Source organism: Coturnix japonica, unplaced genomic scaffold (assembly GCF_054131305.1).
Source record: "Coturnix japonica strain WE unplaced genomic scaffold, WE-NBRP24 Scf167, whole genome shotgun sequence".
NCBI classification, from domain to species: Eukaryota; Metazoa; Chordata; class Aves; order Galliformes; family Phasianidae; genus Coturnix; species Coturnix japonica.
The window spans coordinates 42922-60012 of NW_028189070.1; the positions used below are offsets into that span (position 1 = coordinate 42922).

The 17091-nt window shown below is 42.8% G+C and overlaps 1 protein-coding gene across 2 annotated transcripts; it reads right to left on the bottom strand.

Annotated features, from left to right (window-relative positions):
* Positions 1 to 7313: 7313 nt before the first annotated feature.
* Positions 7314 to 16406, bottom strand: LOC146751037 (interleukin-20 receptor subunit beta-like). Of its 2 annotated transcripts, none has more exons than XM_085535739.1 (7): positions 16346 to 16406; positions 13312 to 13438; positions 12448 to 12638; positions 9710 to 9834; positions 8701 to 8851; positions 8101 to 8246; positions 7314 to 7439 (listed from the first exon to the last, which is right to left on the bottom strand). In XM_085535739.1, the coding sequence occupies exons 1-7, from the start codon at positions 16401 to 16403 to the stop codon at positions 7314 to 7316; spliced, it is 924 nt and encodes a 307-aa protein (XP_085391865.1). In that variant the 5' UTR covers positions 16404 to 16406. The 2 variants fall into 2 exon arrangements, with proteins under 2 accessions (XP_085391865.1, XP_085391864.1); XM_085535738.1 differs by having other exon boundaries at positions 13312 to 13447.
* Positions 16407 to 17091: the final 685 nt, after the last annotated feature.

Below are 17091 nucleotides of genomic sequence, written 5' to 3' on the forward strand. Positions count from 1 at the left end.
ATAGCATATACATCTTCCTAGCTACTTCACTGTGCTGCTGTTGATGAAGGAAATGGGATTATGAATGTGCAGCAGTAATGAAGATATGGAGGTGTACAAACCAACTTTGTCCTATGAGTTTTTGAGGGAAAGAAAATGGATGGCAGAAAGTGTTTGTTGACTAAAACCAGGTTCTTGTTTTGACTCTGATGTGATTTACGCGTATCCTTTATATGGTAGAACACTAAGTCAACACTGGCTCACGATTCAGTTAGGATATGTAGGGCTATTCCAAACCAATGGATTGGGAGCGCTGAGGCTGTGGTCATGATCCCAAGTAGTGGCACTGGCTCAGAGACAAATGGGAGCTGGGTAGTTATCCTGAAGCTAAGTGCTAAGCACGGCAGCAATGGGTCATCAGGATGGTCAGGTTGAATGCAGAGGCTGCGGTTTATGTTGAGACAGGAGCTTTAGAACATAACAAATTTATTCATTCAGCAAGCAGATTTTAAACGTTTCAGTGCCAAATCTCAATTTGAGCAGAAGTCTTTCCCTCTGGGAAGGCAGAGGAAGGTAAAACAACAAAAGAAAAAACCAAGAGATTGGTAGTAAATGCAAAACAGAGAGGAAAAAAAAATATGTCTTTGTGGAAGAGCTATATAGTTGCATAACTGTTCCAAGTGGAAGGGAATAGGTCAATGGGAGGATGACAGACTGATGCGCAGAAAGCTTGTGCCTGGCAGACAACAATATATCACAGTGCTTTGGAAGAAAAGCAAATGCCTCTGAAGTAGTAGCTATGAAAATGCCAAATTGTACGAGTATGAGAAGCTGAGAAGGCCTGGATAAGGCTATTCCAACATAACATACAGTGATGGTGAGAGACATATGCTAAAGTGGTTTAGTTTGGTACAGTATTGGGAGTAGTATCAAATACAGTGATATGATGAGAACAATGTAGAAATTAACGATGAAGTAGTACCAGGTGGCAGGAGAGAGAGTCAGGACCAAAACTTGGCAAAGAGAAGGAAAAACGTTAGCCATCCACCTGCCTGGATAGCAGCAGGAGGGATGAGATATATGAGCAACCTGGAGGACAAACAGGATGCTATTTAAAAGAATGAAAGCACAGCAGATAGAGGTTATACATCTAAAAAGCGGAAGATAGGTTTGAAGACCACAATATGAGGAAAAACTATAGAGATTAAGCTGGTTTGTATCAAAGTCCACTTTCACAGGACTATATGAACTCTGTGACCTCAGCAGGGGTGCAAAATGAAAGAGCAAATGTTCAAAAGAAAAATGCATTAAATCTTCTGGGAACTTGAGAGTGAAGCTTGTGGGAGGGGGAAAAAGCTCAGCAGTAGCAGATCTGTCTGTACAGCTTGGGATCCTGGGGTAGAAGTTGTGGGCTCACAGCTGATCCCAACTAAGTTCTTTGTCACCTCTTCCTCCATTGAGTTTTGTGTCAGGAAAAATCCTTTCAGTTCTGTTTCCTGGAATGTCTGAATTCAGGCCACCTGTCTGCTTGGCCTTTAAAGCCATGTGCATCTTTGAAGAGATCCCCATTTCTCCACGATATGCTCTCCTAGGAGGCTCTGTATTATTCAGGTTTCACAGAAGTCTGTTATTCTCCATTTGTTAATATAATTCCCATGAAACAAAATAGACTGCATAATTTGATAGAGACATAAGAGCATTCAATTAAATTAGCTCTGCCAAAAGCGAACTGCAGAATATTTTTAATTGGAATGAATCTCTGGAGGTCATTTAATCCAACCCTAAGCTCCCCGCTAACATGGAGTTAACTAAATGTATCTTTCCTATAGTGGAACTACTGGGCCTCAATAAGTTCAGTATTATGGCCAAAATAATACAAGGGGTGAGTGACAAGGAGTCACTTTTTTCACTGGGAGGACATGAAGGTGAGCATTTGCTGAGAGAGGTTTTGCAGTCTGTATGTCTAGAGATGTCCAAGCCTAGAATGAATAAAGCCCTGAGCAGCTTGCACTGACAGCAGTTGGCCGGGCTATGAGCAGGAGGTTGGATTAAAGACCTTCTGAGTTCTGTCACAGCCTAAATTCTCCTGAGATCACATGAGGAGCCATGCACCACAGCTAGTACTCAAATATCCCACCCACATGCTGTAACTCAGACTGAATACTTTCAAGATTGTGCAATTTATTAATTTTCTTCCTAATGAACAAACAATCCATGCACACCCACTCGTGAAAGGTAATCCTGTGTTTTCAGGCGTACAGATTCAGCACAGAAACCTTAGTAAAGTTCTTGGCAGCTAACAAAGTTGTTAGAAGGTCCAGTTTCCTTGTCTGCTATTAAATGTAACAACAAAAGGGGGACCAGGGCGAATGATTTCCATTGATGTGAATGGTCACCTTACAAATAGAAACACAGAGCAGAGATGTTTGATGCCTTCTTTGCCTCTGTCTTCAACACCAGTGATGGGCTCTGGAACACCAGGTGCCCTGAGCAAGAGGGCTGTGTGGGATTTGCTGCTCTACCTGGACGTGTAGAAATCCATGGAGCCTGACAGGACTTGTTTCAGGGTAGTCAGAATTGACCAGTGTTGTTGAGACCTCTCAGTTATCATAGAAGATCCTTCACTGAGAGGGTGGTCAATCTGGGTATGGAATAGTCTCCCTAGAGTCATAGCACTGTGTTTGTTAAGAGTTAAAGAAGTATCTAGACAACACTCTCAGTCATATGGTCTGCTTTTTGGATGGTCCTGTGTGCAGCCAGGATTTAGACTCTATGATCCATATGGGTCTCTTCCAGCTTGGGATAGTCTATGAGTTCTTTGTTCTAACTCCTCTGAGAGCTGCGTGTTAACACCACCATCTGTTGGCCCTGTAGACTACTTGGCAAGCATCCCATTTCTAATGTAATTGGAAAAGGATTTATTATTAGTTTAGTTGTTTTTAAGAAGATGTATCTCAAATTCTTTTTATCTTGATTTATTGTGTGTTTACTTTTAATCAGACAGAAATTGGGATCCCTCCTTTTTTCTCACTTGGACATGACTTCAGGTTTCTGAAGGGTGCCTTGTCGCTTCTATCATCTTCCCTCACCTTGCTATTTCACCATGACAAGTTTCCTCTGTTCTTATTAAGGTTTTCTGACAGGTAGAATACACTTTAAGTCTCTGTGTCTTTAAAAAGGCCTCAATCTATTTGCTAAGGTTTTCCTTTTGTTTTTCCCTTCCCTCTTGTTTTTAATAAACTACCTAATGTTCCCGTGATACCATTGCTTGAAGTCAACACAACAATGTCCAGTATTTTGTTCTTTATTTCTATCATGGGTGCTGAGCCTGTTTTTGTTCACTTAAAATGCCATGCCATGTGAGGTTGGCTGGTGGTAGCAGTGTTGTAGACCTGAGGCCAACCCCTGGTGAACTGTATGTGTGTTCATCCCAAACTGGTCAGTTAGGGCAGTTCCCTTGATTCAGATTTCTAGTAAATCAAAGGATATTGTAGAGATTTGTGTCTTGGAAAAATAAAATATCAAATGCTGTTTATGTTCTAAGGGAAAATGAAGACTTCAGCTTGCTTATAAAGGAGGCTGCGAACATGTGGAATCAGTAGGTCATGGGCTTGTGTCCAAGCCAGTTCTGATGTGGTGCACCTATGTTTCCTGTGGTCAGATTGTGTGAGAGAGCTGTGATGAGGCTTATTACCCATCTCCCTCCTGCAGGAAACTGCATTTGAGCTCGTGTCCTAGCCCTCATTCACTGCTGTTGATTATTCCATGTGTCTGGACCCACTCCTCTCTTCCTGTGGACAGAGGGGAGCAGGATGCCCACCTGCTGGTCTGTGCTGTGGGAGCATATCCTCAGCTGTACATGTGTGTCTGTGACCGTCAGTGAATCAGGAGCACGAACTCTCAGAAATAGCCACTTCTGAACTAAGAGCTGACTTACAGCCCATAGAATGAAGGAAACCAAATTAGAGCTCTGTGTGCAGTATTTATTTGCACAATTTCACTTAACCTTCCCATCTTTTAAGTCTGCTTATACTTGGATATAGAGACTTTTGTGTACTTTCATAGTTCATTTTATTGAGAAGCCCACAGTGGGTCTGAACTGAGCTGTATATTGTTTCTGCAGTTGTGTTCTGATAGCAGTAGACTTATGTAGAAAAGTCTTTAAATAATAAACATCTTTACACGCAACATTAAATGTTTTTGATCTCTGTAGTGCTCCATTTGCAGTATATCACCTTCCCAGGAAACTGGAATCAATTTATAGTCCTGAAAAAGCAGTGATCTTGGTTTCTTTTTCCTTATAAAGAAAATGACAATTTATCAAATTAAAGATCTCAAGGGGAGACTCAAATGCTGGGTTGTTTATTAATGTCAGCAGCCCTTAAGAATTGCCAGCAATAATGTACTTCTAGGGAAATATACTTAGAGGAAAAATTAGACTGTATTCCAGGCAGGTAGTGTTATGGATCAGGTAACTGAATTTCTCATCTACTTGTCAATCGAATCATATCATGTAACCCTTCTAAAAGTTCATGTAATCAGCATGTTGTGCTGACCTGTGTTCCATGGACTGGATGGTTTTTCTTTGATAAAAGATCTGATGGACATTTCTTCTGTTCCGCTCTTAGAAAGTCTGCAGGGAAAGGCTGTATGGAGGAATTGCATCCCACAGGTTATATGCAGCTTAAGAACCAAATGCGGTGACAAGGTGATGCAAGTTTGTACTTGATTTCCATGTGACACTTTATGAGGAGAGTAGCAAAGAAATGTGTATTTAGAAAGAAATGGAATCACTTACCACCACCCCATTGGGAACAAACAAAGTTCATCACGGCTTTTTGCTGCGATTACTTGTCTGATCCTGTCTCTGAAATGTGGCATTATGGTCGTGGGAGCAAAATCAGTTATCAAAGGCAGCCGTTGCCATGACTGCTAAGGCACAGTTAACTCTTTCAGTGCATGGTAGTGAATGGCAGGAGTGACTGATGGCAGCTCCTTAATGTGGTGCCACTGTGATTCTACATGTGGGGATGGCAAAACAATTGCTTTTGTTCTATCCCCTAATTTTCAGGCACAGCAAAATGCAGCGTGTACTTCAGAGCTGGAAACTTTCCAGACTCTTTCAATCAGCATCTCAGATTTAGTTTCACGTCTCCACAGACACAAACAGGCACATCCTGATGTAAACGGAGCACAGTCTTGCTAAGATGGCAGCAACACGTAAACAGTTCCTTCCTGTCTCTCTGCTGTCAGATTCTTTTCTTTTCAGATGCATCTTTGAAAATTGCCTGGGTATTTTTGTGCAATTGTTCAACCACTTTACTGGCAGTGGGGAAGGTCATAAAATCTGTTATTGCAATGAGAAAGAAACATATTCGCTATGCTTAATATGCTGCTGGGAAATATGCATTTAAATAATTTTCTGAAGCCATTCCTGTCCAAATTAACAAAGCCTTTTCCTGCTTTTTTTTCCCCCTGTTTCCCTTAGCGGTGGCTTGTAGTGCTGTAATGCAACTGTGTAGGAGGGGGAAGAGATAGGAGGAAATGCTAAGGCTTTTCAGATAACAGCCACGGGCTGGACAAGCAACAGGACAATTTCTTTTATGGGAACACCACTGTGAGGCACACTGGGAACCAAGATGCTGAACGATCCAAACCCATGGAAATAAAATCAGGACAGATGTGAAGCGCTGGGAGCTCACTAAACCAGCTTTACCACCAAGGTCACTGCCTGTAAGACGGATCTGGGCAAAGCCATTCGAGGAGATGTTTGATGAAGAGCCCACACCAGTTACATGCTGACTTCCCTCCTTGCCCATCGCTCCCCACATCACCCAGCTGCTTGTCCCCTGCTGCAGCCCCCAGCTCAGCTCAGGCAGCAAAGACTTGCAGCGACAGTTGTCTGGAGCTGCTGTTATGTATGTGCTTGCAACTCATCATTTCCCAATTAATTAGCGATAACCTGAGCATCACACTGAGCCAGTGCTCAGGCTAGCACAGATTTTCTTATCCTACATTCTGCTATGCACCCATCACCAACCGAATGGTGACTTAACTCCTAGTGGCCAGATTCTTGCCTAGTCCAGACAGAAGCTGGTAGGGAACGCAGAGCTCAGATCCTTCGGTTCTGCTGTTCTCGTGGTGCTTTAATGCCACCGGGTGGCCTTAGCTGACATTGCAAGAATGAAAGTCGAGGCGAGGAAAAGCTCTGCTATGGTTGCATTTGTTCCGCTGGTAGTTGTAAAAGCATCTCTCCAGATCAAAGCCTTCCCGTGCCCTCCCAGCATAAGTCTCTGCTGAGCAGGTGTTAAACCATTTATCCTTGCAGTAACAGCCATAGCTGCAGTATATGTGAAAAAAAAACACCTGTATCTTATTTCTGTTTAGCAGGACTTTCACTTTTTAGATTTCCTTCCTGAAGGTGGAAATGATAATAAGCTATCTGGAACAAAATGGTGTCATCAGGTCTGAAATAGGCAGTGATGTGGTCATGCTGGGATGCTTGATTCATCCTTCCTGATATTCCCCTCTATGTAAGCATTCCTGTTGATCCCCCCAGCCCTCCTGGCCACAGAATCAGGTTTGCTGTGCACAGTGCAGTCAGCAGCTTCAGCTGTGTTGCTGAACCATGGGGCTGCCCAGCATGCACCCCACATGGCCCTGACTGCATGATCTTTGTATCTTTCTATCCCTCTTTCTGTTTCTTTTCCCCTTTTCTTGAGTCTACTTTTCCCCCTGATTTTTCAGCTCCAGTCACCTCCCACTTAAACAACTCATCCTTAACTACCTTTCTCCTCTATGGCATCATATGTCAGTATCTGTCACATGGAACCAATTCTCATCTCCTATCTTTGGGCCTGCAGCCCCGATAGCATTTTATCTCTGTTCATTTCACCTCTTTTAGCTGTGCAAGGAACTCTTCCTGGAAGGTTCATTTCATTAAAAAACACAAACATCTGAGGCAAAATTACTGACAGTGAAGTGGTTTGGGGCTCTGTACTGAGCTCTACATACATTGCTCTGTTGTAGCTGAAGTGTGGGCTTTGCCTTGGGACCATCGATGTGACTGCGAAGGAAACATGAGTTAACCTATGTGTGCTCATAGGTATGGATATGAAGGAGAAGTACAGAAACTGGCAGCTGTCACCTGTGGCCGTTTCTGGCTTTTCTCTAGATGAATGAAGTTAGGAAGAGGATGAGGGCCAGCCATGTGTTCATACAGAATGCTTCCTTGCAGCAGGCTTGGCACAAAAAGAACAACGTTGCTTGCTGGCACTCTGTAGACACTGAAGCACATTCTGCCTGGTCTGCAGAAGATTTTTTTATAGGATACTCTAAAGTGTTTCTTGAATCCATAGGCAGAGAACCTCTTCTGAGGGGATCACGTGCACCATCAGATCACATTCCTCAGCTTCTTCCCTCCTTTGCAGTATCAGCTGGGTGGGGAGCTCTGGTACTTTCTGTAAAGCAAATTCACTCATTCAAACCCCCTCAGACTGATGAGCCTGGTCTCTTACTTCTGCCTTCCCCCATAGGCCTCCTCTCATCCTGCCTGCTGCAACCAGCTGGAGTCTTGGGGCTCAGATCACGACCACAAAAGATGCTGCCTTACATTCTCACCTAAGAATTTAAGCACATTTAAGCTACTGACTTAAATATACTCCTCCTGCATGAGGAAGAGAAGAAGGTGTTTTTGATTACTGGATGCTCCTCAACAAGGAATTAAGAGCTCATTGCTGGTACCAGAGGACATGGAGCTGTGTTGCCAATGACACAGCTGTTTTGCTTGAGGAACGGCTGGTCAGTCCATGCTTCCCAAGCTGCTTCCCTACAAGAAGCAGGAGCACCGTCCCTGTTCAGTGCTCTAAGCAGAAGGCAGTGGCAGCCGTAAAAGCCACCCCATGTGGGCTGCCTGATCCTACAGCTCAGCTGTCTGATCACATGAACTCTTTGCTGCCGGTTTATGAAGCTATGTTGAAAGATGTGCTTGCTCTTTCTCCTAAATTCCTACTCTTCATTGCAATGTGAAAAGCAAGTCTTCCTATCTATGTGTCTGCTTTTTCTGCCTGCCCCATGATTCTGTGAATATCCAGCGCCCTGGAAACAAAGTGAAAACGTCACCAGTGCATCAGGCAGGACTGCAATGGGGCAGCAGGAATACTGGAAGATTTTCCTTGTTTTCCAGACAAGGAAAGGCAGAGTCAAGGCAGCCGCAGCAAAGCCAGCACAGGACATAAGGACAGTGATGAGCCACATGGATCCGCTGCCTACAAACAAGAGAAGCAATGAAATTTTTCAGCTCATGAGAACAAACTACTCAACACAATCAGGCTCAGCCCTCTGTGGCTGCCATTCCAACACACCCTGGTGAGATTTTTTTTGTCACCATGATCCATGGAGGGATACCCATGCTACTATAGGGGGGCTGCACTCCAAACCTTCCTTGGAGAACAAATGGGTGGCACGTTTACAAACGAGACAGGAAACCATAGATCACAGAATCATACAATTATTTGAGTTGGAAGAGATCCTTAAAGGTCATCTAGTTCAACTCCCCTGCAAATGAATAGGGACATCTGCATCTCGTCAGGTTGCTCAGAGCCTAATCCAGCCTCCTGGTCCAGCCTGACCTTGAATTACTGGCTGCAAACCAAATAAATGCTGTTGTATCCTATTGGGCATGACTACAAGACTGGAAGATGAGAGAAGGCTGGCTGTTACCTTGTGCCCTCACACACTGTGTTTGGCTGAAGCTACTGCTTCTGTTGATCGTCTCAACGTACGTCTGGGCTTTTACACAATATTCAGCTGCTGCCTCCATGGTGGCCAGATGAATTGCAGAGCTGACCTCCTTCACCATCTTCTGTTGCATCTGCCATAGGCCCAGAAAAGACAACATCAGAATGTTGGACTAGGACCTAAATGAGGGCAGGAGTTCTAATGTGATGCCAGCCCTGACATTTCTGGGAGAAAAGAGGAGAATAACAGAAACAGGTGGTGTCAGAGAGGATTGCCTGGATAGGAAGAGATAGAAAAAGAAGTACAGTGGAGTGCAGATCACTCATGCTTGGAAGAGTAGGAAGGGCATAAAGGAAGAGCCATGAGCTTATTGATGGTGGTCAGCCACAACACTAGCCCATGACCTACTTCTCAGTTTGATATGGGGTCTTAAGTCATTCTGGAGGTGCCAGGATCCTGCCTGTTCTAGCATGATATGGTAGGGGAGCCAGCAGGGCTCGTATCAGGCATATCCTATGTGATAATTAGTCAAAAATGAAAAGAAACCTGGTAGAGATCTGGATGTGTACTGAGCAGTAAACCTGGTGTTGGTGACAGTTCAGTTGGTAGAAGCTATTGTGAAGCTTGGAATTAATGTTTAGGTCATTAATATCATATATATCAAAGAGTTAGCGTTTCATTTGCGAAAGGAAATGAGACACGAGCCTGTAGGATTCTCTCTAACCCGTGGACTTGGTTTGACCAATTTACTTGGATTTCCAAAAAGGAAGGAAATCCATTTCAAAAGCCCATTAAGCTAACAGCTGTGGAATAGTAAAGCACCAGCCTGCAGTGCAGAGGAGTATGGCACATGCTGACACCAGGCAGGTGCTCCAGCCTTGCAGCAGCAGCTTGAACTTGAAAAACAGTGCCTGTTTTTAAGTGTTTTTATGCTTTTGCTCTAAGACACATGGGCTCTTTTTTTCATGCCAAAATCCAAGGGTAAACTCACCCTGCTCTCCTGGCTCTTCTCCCAGTAGAAGACGCGGAACTGAAAGGTAGGTCCCATGTCTTCCAGCTCCACTAATAAATGATACCCATCTGCTATGACCTTCATCAGAGGTGGGGTCAGGGAAGCTGCCAAAGGAGAGAGAGCAGAGTTACCACATCAGAAGTAAATCTTCCAAAAAAAAAGTCTGCTTGGGCCCAGTTAGGAAAAGGAGAAGCTCCTGCTGTGGCTGTCCTCCAGCTACCTCCGTCAGCACACTAACAATTATCTGGAATAATAGCTGCTTTCTTCAATGGGGGAGAAACCTCTCTGCCCTGCTTACCAGCTTGTCTAGATTTTGCAGCAGATTTTGAGTAGGAGGGGGGTCTGTGACTGGCATTGTCAATGGGAATTTGGCAATAGCAGACTTGCATAGGCTTGAAAGGTTTTGAATTTACTCCAGTGGATGAAGCATCTGGCCTGAGGGTCCCATGTGATCAGCAGCAGAACCAGCTGGGCAACCAGAAGTTGAGACACCATGCTAGGCCAGTTCTGCTTTTGGGTATTAGCTTAGTGCTAGCACACAGAGCAGGAGCTGTGAAACCACAGCTCCTTCATGTGAATTTTGGCAGTTATTCATAGGTGGAAAAGAAGGCAACTAAAGCTCTAGGATAATCTGTTCACATGAATCTTTATTATGTTTCAGTATCTGCACACTTCTAGAAGGACTTTGGTGAGCTGATGACCTGCTGCCTGCTGTGATGTGTTTTTGTAGCCAGTGTGCGAGTAAATCTGTTGGTGATGTGCTTAATGCTTACTTTCATATTCAAAGCTTGGTTTGGTCTGGGATTCTGCTGTGAGGAACAATCAGAATCAATGAAGCATGGATGAAACTATGCACTGTACATTCATGAGTTTGGAATCAAGGGAATACAAGGATCATGTTTGCACTACTTACCTACGCCATTCCTTACCACTCTGTTGTAGCTGAAATTGGTTTCAGCCCTCTTGCTTTCAAGAAGGGAAGTAGAGCATACAGAACATACAAAAGAGATGTTCTTAATATAATTTGCTCTTGCACAAAGTGAATTGCTGTTGATACTGAACAATATGAAAATATGAAATGAGAGTATGTTTATGATTAATGTGCCACAAAAGTGAGGCTTAGAAAACCACTTTGTACTTTTAAAAGCTGATAACATGCTTAACATGATGATGTCTCGAGGAAAAAAGGAACGCCATTCTGAGGTTAAAAATAATATTGGGTATTAACAGATGAATATATGAATATACAGTTCAAATCTTGGGAGATGCTGATGGCTCCAGCAGTTTGGGAAATGAAAAATTCTGGACTTTATAAAGGTCATCCATTGTCTGCCATGAGTCCTTCAGCAATGCTAGAGCTGGCAAGAGCTGATGAGGCAGAGCTGCTTACAGAAAGGGAAGATGCTCCAGTCAAGAGCAGACTGATGGGGCTAATCTGAAATCCTGAATTGTTTGAAGCAACTTCTGTCTGATAATCTGCTGTGGACCTGACAATTTGCTGTGGAAAACTGTAAGGTCCTTGAATGCTGGAGGTCTGTTGCATTATGATCAAAGCTGTAGAAACCCTCAGAAGCCTGATTATTATCCTTCCTGACCACTTGTGAGATAATCCACTCTATCAGTCAGGGCATGACAAAAGAACAGATTTTCCAATTATATTAGCTAGCTTTTAAACATGTTAGATGGGGAGTTTTGATTGAACTGAAGAAGGAAGCTGTATAACTACCAGTGCGTGAACAGTTCGAATCTCAGGATAAATGCAATCTCTGGCACATTAGTATCTCATTTCTAATAACTAGAAAAGATCTGATGCCAACTGCAGGTGCTGTGTCAAAATCGTAATTTATCCCCTGATAAAAAGACTGCTCCGTTCTGAGATCTGCTTGGGAAAAGGAATAGCAAGAAAAGTGAGGAAGCTGCTGTTCTTGTCCATAGAATTAAGCTAAGGAATATCCTCCCTCTGTCTCTGCTTGACAGCGTGGACTGCACTCAATTCTGTGCTAAAGTGGAAAAGGGAAAGATTTGTCATCCAAAGCATCACCTTGAAATCGCTACTACACAAACAGACGCACTCGGTATTTCATGTGGTATTTCTAAGGGTGCTGCTTTGACTCAGTGCTCTCTGTGGGTGAGGGCTGCTCACTCGTGAGGCAGTAACTTCCAGTGATCCATGAATGTTTAAGGTCAGCTCTGGCTTCAGACAGGCAGTTTCATCTGACAGCATGGTTGGAAATAATTGTGGCTTGAAGGGAGCTGGATTTCCATGGCAGCACAAAGCAGACGTGGGTGTTTTCTAGAGTATCTGCTTCTCTAGGATCAGGTTCTGGACCCTAAAAATGACTAGGCTAAACGGATTAGGTAGAGCATTGACAACAACCCCTGTTGATCAGTACTCCTTGAAATCATCAGCAGGACTGGCCAGCCTGCTAAGAGAAATGCCTGGAGTCTTAGCTTTCTTTGAAGCCCTTGAAATTTAAGCCCTGGTAAATATTGCCATGCCTATGGAGGGAATGATATCCAATATCATAACATGGCAGTCTAGGAGTGAAACGTCCCAACTAAGCATGAGAAGAGTTAAGAAGTAGGATGTGCTCTGTGCATTTATGGGCTTCAAGTCACATGCACAATACACAGACATGCGTGAGAGCTGACCCTTATTATCAGACATCAAGAAATGAACGTAACTGGTGCAGCTTAACACAGATGTCAGGACTTACTTGTGTTTCGAATGAAGAAACCTTTCAGGGTGCCCCACTCTGATCTTTGAGCACCATTGTCTGCCCTTACACGCAGGTTATAGGCCACGGTGGCTGAGATATCCTCTGTGATGTTACATACGGTGACTGTGATGAGGGAACACTCACAGATGGGGATCCAGCTCTCATTAGCGTACTCTCGTTCATACTCCCTGGTGAAAAGAAAGCAAAGAGGCAGCATTCTGACCAGTACTGGAATACAGTAGGTTGATTATTGGGAGTTTATGAAACCAGTATGAAATGGTTTCATAATTAGAGAAATTCACCCAGACTCAGCTTGTTCATCAGCCAAAAGCATCACAATACTTTCCCACAATACTGTGGGAAGTGGGAATAGCAACCCAGAGTTGATGCCTCAGATGCTGCCCAGTCACTTGATCATCCCTGGTGAATCACATTTCAAAGGCCAAACTATGACACGAGTCACAGCTTGAGTTCCATCAGAATTTCTTATGTTTCCTGTAGAAAAATAAATGTATATACTATGTTTAAAGGAATAACACTGAAAAAAAATTAAGCCTTTTCTCTTTCCTTTTCTAAACAAACTTCTGCTAATCTTCCTAATTCTTTAGGCAGAGGCAGTTTTCAACTATGGGGTTAGTGCCTTGGATTATGCAGTTGGTAAAGCCTGGTCTGTAAATAATCTCAGAATTAGGCCAAATGTGAGTATTCTTCCAACTCACTATTAACAGTGCTGGAGCATCAAATTTCTACACTTGTGAACTGAGCAGTATCCATGAAATCCAAGCAGTGTGGGATTGTAATTGGTGACAAAAAGCAAAGAAGGAAAAAAAAAAATCATAATGAAAACTAAACAGAAGTTACCCCTGAAACTCAACAGAGTATCTCACAGTTTCTCCCTGGCCGATCACAGGACTCCACATTAGGAAATGTTTCATGTTGGTAGAAAGAATAGAGATATTGTGAGGTGCTGGCAGTGGAGCATCTTCACCTAAAAGTCCTAGGAAAAAAATGAAACAAAGAAAAAAAACCACATATGAATGTACTGGAAAAAAAAAAAGTAAAAGAATTGTGCAATACTGTGCTTTGCATCAGGAATACTCTGCATTTTGACACTGTCATTTAAGTCTTTGAAGGCATTTTACAAAGAGGAATGACAACTAAAGAGCAAGCGGCAGAGCACTTAGCTGCCACTGCTCACAGAAAGGCAAAGCATGTCTTTTTTTGTTATTTCAGAGGTTTTAAATATATAAATAAAATAGTGAGAAAAGGCAAAGCTTTTAGAAAGCTATCCAATTTATTTTAATGAAGCCAAATAACAGATACTCCGTTATGCTCGACAGTCTGTTCCAATGAACAATTCCCATCATGGTTAGAAATGTACAATTTATTTCCAGGCTTGGCTGGACTGGACATTTGAAGATTCTGGCTTTAGTACAGAATTTTTTCATGTTTCAGGATTCTAATAACGTAAATGCTTGTAGGCTGTAATCAAATTACCTCATTAAGTTCTTGGATAAACTTATTTAAAGGACTAATGAAGTTAAAATGTTTCTCCAGCAAAGCCTAAGTTTGGGATGATGCCTACCACACAGTTGATAGATTTTATCCTTTCACTTATCCTTTTATCTTAATGTAAAATCCCTACCAGAGTTTGGACAAGAGCACAAGAGGAAGGCTTCCCCATGGGTACGCCCTTCATAGCATGATAAGAATGGTCGTATCCCTGCTCTGCTGTTTTCCAGTCCCAAGAAAATGGCTTCCCTTGTAAGTGTTTCCCTTTTTATTTTCCCTTTTAATTTCTTATTTTTAAATTTTAATATAACTTGCAATAAAGGGTGCCTCTTAAAAGCTGTGATTATAAAGCTAACCAGTTAATGTCAGTTGTTCTACCCAAGATCAAAACCGAGTTGACAAGTCCACAAGCAATGTTTACATGGTGATTATTCTTTAAAGCACTGGAAAAACACATTTTCCCCCTTATAATATTCCCCATATTCGTAGCTTATGATGTGATACTTTGCAAGATGTTTGTGATGCTTTGAATCTGTTGAGATAATGCTTGGCCTTTCTTTAAACTGAATGACAGAGATCTCTGGGATGAGATGATTTCTTCCTTGCCATTCAGATAGTGAAAGACTTGCTGCCTGCTCTATCAGCAGTTCTGTCACTTCTGTCTGGTTGGGGCTCTGTACTACAGACAAGACACGTCTCATCATCATCAACAACAACAAAAACCAACAGATTTTTTTGTTTCTTTTCTTGACTGTCTTTATTGCCTTTCACTTTGCAGCTCAGAGACTTGTTTGGTCTCTTGTTCAATTCTCTGTGCTTCCTGACACTTAGGCTGTTTGCTCCTACTATTCCTTGTACTCTCCCATGTGAATTTCTCTAGTTGGAATATCTAGGTGTGTGAATTACATAACAAACTTTAATTACATGACCAGGCACCAGATTTTCCCTATGACTCACACATGCAATGTTGATCCAGGTCTGAACAGAGGTGGTTTGCACTGGGGATATATAATGTATTGCATTCAGAGATATGGAACTCCTTCCTACTATATACTAGGAAAGAATTTTACAAGGAGAGAATTGATCTCAATTGGGATGGAATGGGAATGGAACCTTTTGTTGGCCCTTAAACTATTTTTTTGTCTAATTGAGACCAATCTTCATTTCCAGACTGCACTTACCTTGCTACACTGTGTTACTATTTTGTTGACCAAATCTGTGATTGTTCTTATATTGGCACAGTGAAGCCTGTAAACAAATACATTTAAAAGTGGGAGGAAAGATGATTGCAGGCAGTATAGAGAAGGCACGAAGTATGAACAGTGAAGTATGCTGTGTCAGTACTAACATATTCCATTATCTTTAGTTATTGTAAGGGAAAATAAAGAGCAGCCACACAGTGCACAGGAGACAACTGGGCAGATACAGCCAGCAGGATCCAGAGAGCTGTTAGCCTTGGGCTGCTTACTGCTTCCATTTGATTTTGTATTCACAAGCAATACCAATAGCAAGTAGCTGCAAATAGCAATAACAAACACAAAAGCTTTATAGGAAAAGGCAGGCTAGTCTTTCAAAACAAGGTACTTTTGGACAGACGTCCACATCCAGACATCAGATTTGTCACAATCCTCCTTATTCTGCAGAATAAACCTGCAGAGAACACACAATGTGGAGCTGAGGTTTCCATATTAAGCAACTGAGAATTATAAATAACAGTTCAAAGTGTTCTGCTGGCCAAGCAAGCTGTAAAATTACCTTTTCTGGCAGAGAACTTGAATTCAGGAGCAAAGAAGGAAGTTTTGGAAGACATCACTGAGCAAAATCAGCACACCTGCAAGTTGTGCTTCCTTTCTGGAGTACTGACCATTGCAAGAGCACTGAAGTGTAATTAGGAGACCAAGCGTATCTAGGTGATGTGCTTGGAGACAAGCATCTACTTGGAGAAGCAAATTGAAAAATGCACAACCATCTTCCAGGGCAAAGGAGACTCTCAGTGAACATAATTGAGCCAGTAATTAAAACTTTCTAACTCCCTGACCCTGCATCCACACTACAGGCAGTGTGTTCCCCTGTGCTCAGAGATAATAGCAGTTAAAGAGGACTTGTACAGCTTCTCACGGAGCAGCAAAAAGCAAAGGCAAGCACAGTATTAATACATCAATTTCCTTCACTTTGAAACGTCCCCTTAAATTATCGCCTTGTAGAACGTAAAATATATGGACTTCTTTTTCATTTACTTCTAGTAATTAAAATTCAGGGTCATCTGACAGCATGCTGCGTTGCTTTGCAGAGACAGGTTTGACAGAAGGACAAAAGACTTTTAGTTCCTCACAACCCCTTGGTCATTTGGCTTCTGTCAACTGAAGCTGTTTCAGAGGTTTACCTGTGAGACTGGATGCAATCAGAGTGCAGAGGACGAAGCAGATGAGTTTTAGTGGCATTTTGCTCACGCCTGCTGCCTTTTTCCCACATTCACACCCAGGTATGCAGCTCAGAATTTTCCCTTCCCAGATGGAGAGCCGTGCCTGTGCAAGACATGGTGAACTGGGGAGTGTTGCAGACACTGCTTCTCTGCCTGCCTGAGCCCATGCTGAAGGCACACGTGCATGCTTTGTGAGGGTGTAGTCAAGGGAGGGGCAGGTGATTAGGTGCCAGCATTTCTTTACAGGTCCCTGCAACCACTCACCTAGACAGCGTAGCACAGTTTCACCCAGTGATTATGTGCATTAAATCTCACTGTGAGGAGGAGATGGGATTAACTGGCTATTTCTCTGTAGCTTATACAGCTGTATATGCTCAGCCTCCAAGTTGGGTAAATCCAGATGCTTTCAAGTACCTGGAAAGTTTCCCAGTGCTTCCCACAGTGAGGCATGGCTGTAAGCTTTGCACAACCTGTGGGTTGGCAGGAAGGAGGTTTGTTCTCTGTTTTATCTTCCAATGGTATTTTGAAGGCAGCTGCATTGGGCTGTGCTGAGCAGGGTGTTATTCGGTGTAGGAATCCCAAGGTTTTCCCATCTTCCAGTGCCCACCATATTCCACATGGTTACCCATGTACCAGTCTTACCAAGAGAAATTAAAACTTTCATCACTTCATAGGCAGCCCCACTGCTGTGTTGATGTACATGGACT